Below are 5,209 nucleotides of genomic sequence, written 5' to 3' on the forward strand. Positions count from 1 at the left end.
CTATGTCCCTACTACCTAGACGACCTTGGATCTTGCTCGTGGGGACTCCAGACACTTGATGTTTTTCTGCTTGGCCATTCTCAGCATGGGGCTTCCATCCTTGAAGTTACTTCATTGTCCCAAGAAGGCAACTAACCTCTAACCATCATGTCTGCAGTCAGCCACATGAAAAAGAGGAGTCATAGGGTAAAAAGACATACCTCCTAGGTGAATCAGGCCCTTTTAAAGAGCTTTCCTGGAAGCTCCACAAAATGGTCTTTTCCCTACATCAAATAGCCACTTCTATCTACAAGGGAGGCTAGAGATTGTAGTTGGTACACATCGGCATGCCCAGCAATACAGAGAGTCTGCTGAGAAATAGAAGGGGAGGATGGATATAGAATGAATAACTAGGGAGGGTTAAATGGATAAAGAGAAAGTAATAAAAATGACATCTGGGTGAGATAGCACAGCAAGCTTGCCTTCAACGTATCCCTCACTTCAATCACAAAGTAATGAAAGACATTTGTAAATAGAGAATTAAGATAAATCCAGGCTCAAAGAGCAAGGCAAACATCTCGATGGACCAAAAATGAACAGAAACAATGTGAGTGGTTAGGAGCAAAGGCCTCATGGGCTCCAGGTCTGGAAGTGAGCAGGGTGGAGACGGGGAACTCAGTTTTGGGGAGAAAGGACACTTTAGAGGATCCTGGTGAGAAAGAATCAAAGGCAGGCTCGCTGGGAACACAGCTGCCCACCCGTTGCTGGGGACCGTGGATCACAAGGAGCTGAGGACCCAGGGAGGTGGGTGATGGGAACTGAGAGCCACTTTCCTGACTAGGAGTCCAGCCCAGACACATGCTGCCTCTTTCCCTGGGTCTGCAGCATGCCTGGTGGCATCAGGTAGCAGCATCTCAGAGCACTATTATCATGTCTCTTGGTTACCACGGATGTGGCCAACAACTTCTGGACTGCTGAATAGGGGGAGAGAGAAAACAAAACCTAAATACTGGCAAACAAAACAAAACAAAACAAACGACACAACGACAACAAAACAACGCTTCTACTCAAAACGAGCCTGCCTGCAAAGTAGGTTTCCAAAACACGAAGAAATCTAATTCCGAGAGAAACAATCAACAAATTTACTAAGCAAAGCATGAATTCACTCCAGATAGAAATTAAGTTTATGGAACAATGTGGCAAGAACGTAAATCAGTATGTTCAGGATAGTCAAAGGGAAAAATGAAGACATAACTTCAAAGCTAAAAAAAATTACAGAACAAAACCTTCACGGTGTCTCAGGGTGGCCAAATTGGCAGTCAGACATGGTAAGGGCATCAACATTTATTGTCTCAAGGTGGGAGCAAGACCCTCATTCCTCCATGATACAATTTGTGCCTGAAGATGGTTCATGTAATGGCCTTGAGATGCCCCACATTCGCTACTCTAAGCTGAGGCCAGTTTTTACCTTCTGACCTGCCTTTTACCACAGCTTTGCTCTTCCGTGACCAGTCTCTCCATCATAATTTCTACTCTTCAATTTCCCCTGTTGCACAGAGACCTCATTTCTGAAGCTTCCCATTCTATTGCTCAAATCAGACTCCTGGACTGGCTCCAATTATTTCCTACATCCCAATTCTTCCTCTTTCTTGGTTGATTTTTTTCACTTTCTGATATGCCTGCTAAGAATGTTAACGGATGGTAAATTTTCTGAATTCTTGAATTCTAAAAATATCACTATGTGTCCTCATAGCTAGAAGAATAGCTTGGCTGGATATAGAATTCTAGATGGAAAACTAGTCTTTCCTTAGGGAAAGATCATCAGCCCAATACCATTGAGCACCCGGCATGCAAATTATGGTCTCTAAATATCATTTTCCACTAAAGGAATCGGGGCTCCTTGGAGAATTGGCTGATTAGAGGTTTAGAGTAGGAAATTTTCAAGGTAAGCCTGGGACATCTGGTCATTACCAGAAAGTAAGGAGACAATTAACTTGGATTGGGCAGGAATATTTCATAGCCGCTAGTTACAGAAATATTTTAGCCAAGGCCATGAGATTTCTAAATACTGTAACCTATCTATATATTAAAAAGAAATGGAGAAATGCAAGCCATTCACCTCTCTGTAAGATGAAGAACAAAACGAAGATTAAGACAATTGATGCCCACGTTGAAGAGGCCATGAACCACACCGGCACCTTCTCACTGTGCTGGGAGGACATGCTGTTGGACCAGAGTCAACCTTTCTTGGTGGCGATGTGGTTACATCCAAACACTTAAATATGCATGCCCTTTGACCCAGCAACATCGCTTCCAGGACTTTGTCTTATTTAAACAGACGTATTAGAAGTCCGCGTAACTGTACAAAGTACATGGATGAGAATCTACATTGCATGATAGTGAGAAGCTGGAAACAACCAAATCCCCACATAAATGATGGTGCACGCACAGAACGAGATGCTCTAGCGGAGCAGGTGAAATGAGCGAGGTAGTTTGTCAGGTAAGAAAATGTCATATTTTTAAATGAAAAAAGCGAGTTGCAGGGGAATGTTAGGTATGTCCCTATTTTTAAAGCATTTCCAGGTACATAGAAGAAATGTGTTCTCACGCTTCCTGCAGCAACCGTGCTGCCCGATGGCTGTTGGTGGTATGACTCTTTAGACGAAAAGTGTCCTTAACACGTTTCTGAACTGTTGAAATTCTTACAACTATCATGTATTTTATTATCGGGGAAAAAATTAAATAATGAACAAGGAACATAAAGCTTTATTTAATAAATATAATCAGAAATTTCAAAATATTTTATTCCATATGCCAATTAAAGGAAAAAAGAGAAGAAAATGTTTGAAGAGATTGAGTCAGGAGCAGGGAATGTTGGGGAAATGCGAGCAACGGAGAAATGGGAAATGAACAAACTCAGGTCGGGGCGAGAGGGGTGCTCGGGGACTCGTGGCCCTTGAGGTACCACCTGTCGTGGGCTCACCTCATAGGTCGCTGGGGGCTCCCATTCCTCCTTGGCAATGACACATGCTAAACTGACATTGTGGAGTGAGTCAGGACTCCAGAAATTCAGAAGTCCTTTCAAAACCAGGAAAGCTGTCTCCTTAACTATGACCATCAGGATTTGGGTACCCCCCCCCAAAAAAAAAGAATTTGGCTGCACGATTCTAAGATCTAAGAGAATAATTTAGTTTTTCTGAATAGACTTTAAGATCCTCAAGGCCATTGTTTTTAACTAGGTCTTAGCATCCATCTGCAAAACACTCAAAGCCTTTTATTTTTAATTTGAAATATTGGGTTCTGTTCCGATGTCTCCAAATCACATTTGAAAACAGTTTACTTCACACTTCATAATTTTTAAATCCACGGGGAAAGAATAGGAGCATCAGGTCTGGTCATGGGGACACCAAGTGGTGAGAAGTCAATAAAGCAGTTCAAAGGTAGGCGTTTGGGCCCCTGGGGAGGTATGCTTTGCCCTGGCACAGAGCAGGCGAGCCTGGATAAACCCACATGGTGCCGGGGCGTCTGAGGAGGGGACCGTGACTCAGACACGGTCCTGGACCACCGGGAAGGGGACCATGGGAAGGCTGGCCAAAACAATGCTAAACACAATGTCACGACATAAGTGCATCACAGGAGTACATGGCCGAGTGGAGGGGGGCGCGCTGCTGGGGTCTCCCAGGAAGATGTGGGGGACACAGCAGCAGGGTCAGAGCTCATCTCCAGCTGACTCCTCACAGACTGATCCCGATTTCCTAAGAAGCATCTAAAAAATGTTTGAATAAGACGGGCCCGAGACCCCGCAGCGCCTCACAGAGGGCACCTAGGAGCGGCAACAACACGGACTCCAGTCAGAAAGCTCAGTTCTCCAGTCTTTATTAAAGCTAGGTCCTCCTGCCAACAGCTGGGGCAGGGCAGAAGCAGCTGGGCCCCGCAGGGGCGCCGAAGGTATGCATGGAGGGATGTACCAGGAGGGGTGGCACAGACCCAGACCCCGGCCACATGGGGCCAGCCCACCTTACCCTTGGCCCTTCCTGAGGCTCCAGTCCCACAGGGAGAGGAGACCAGGACAAGGACCCCAGCCCTCCTCACCACCCCACCCCACCCCCTCACCCAGCCAGGCTAATTCTCACCACCACCATCCAGGCCCTCTTCCCACCCACTGACTACTGTGCTTCCTCCCCCCAGCCCTTAGCAGCCTGGCTGCTGGCTCTCAGGCCCCAAGGCCATGTCTACACTAAAACGGAAGGAACTAGGTCTAAAAGGGAATGCAGTTGCTTCAAAATCTGTTTCCTGGCCCCACTCATGCTGGCCAGAGGCATTAACACCGGGAGGGCCTCACACTAGCCATGCCTCAGCTGCCTGCCCAGTGGCTCCCAATGGCCCAGCCCAGAGGGTGGGACCACTGGCCCGGTGCAGGCCTTGCATAGTTGGGTGTTCGGTTTGTCACTGAGCCATGGGTTCAGGACCTCACCCACAGAGGTGGGCCGCCAGTGTGTAGACTGCCTGCGCTGTGAAGTGGGAATCCAAACAGAAACACTGCCTGCTTCTGGTGTAGAATGACAGAAGCAGAGTTAAAGGGACCTGCAGATGTCATAGGGCCCTGACTATGGGATGTGAGAAATGATCCTGCCACCAACCTCAGTCACTTTACAGTGGGTTATTAAATCTAAGTGAGCGTCGGGGCTCAGAAGGGTAGGGCCTCGTGTGTCCACCTGCTCCAGGAGAGGTGGCAGCCCAGGGGGTTGAAGGCTGGGGCCCAGGGCCCCCAAGGATCTCTGAGCGTGCCACCTCCAGTGCGGAGGTGAGTACCAAAGGACTTAAAGGGAAGGCTGAGGCTGAAACCGCCCCGCCTGACAAGCACCTGGCCCATCTCGGTGCTGAAGTGGGCTGAGGAGAGTAGGTGACTCCCGAGAATAAGGCTTCAAATTCCCTCAGGACCGCGAACACCTGAGACCTAACTGCCCCCCTCCCCCCGCTGGGGCCGCAGATTTGGTTTCTGGCGTTTGCTCCTCCACCCGGATCTTCAGGCCATGCGAGAGATGGAATAAATACCCTCAGTCGAGTCAGAATCGAAGCTGTCCCAGTCATCTCGTCCCCCTGGCTGGGAAGGAAGACTGTCCCCTGGAAACCTGCAAGGCTTCCCTGCCTCCCCGCGCAGTCCTTAAAACTCCCCAGACGTCCGCAAACCACCAGAAGGTCCCTAGGTCTCCCACTGAGAGATGGGGGG

General features: G+C 48.3%; 1 protein-coding gene across 1 annotated transcript in view; it reads right to left on the reverse strand.

Moving 5' to 3' along the window:
* Positions 1-816: 816 nt before the first annotated feature.
* The window catches only part of ZNF316 (zinc finger protein 316), a 16,959-nt gene continuing 12,566 nt past the window's right edge, over positions 817-5,209 (reverse strand). Inside the window, exon 7 of the mRNA XM_011363888.1 lies at positions 817-953. Coding sequence (XP_011362190.1) covers positions 817-953 — 137 coding nt within the window. The remainder of the gene's footprint in view (positions 954-5,209) is intronic.

Source organism: Pteropus vampyrus, unplaced genomic scaffold (genome assembly GCF_000151845.1).
Source record: "Pteropus vampyrus isolate Shadow unplaced genomic scaffold, Pvam_2.0 Scaffold90, whole genome shotgun sequence".
NCBI classification, from domain to species: domain Eukaryota; kingdom Metazoa; phylum Chordata; class Mammalia; order Chiroptera; family Pteropodidae; genus Pteropus; species Pteropus vampyrus.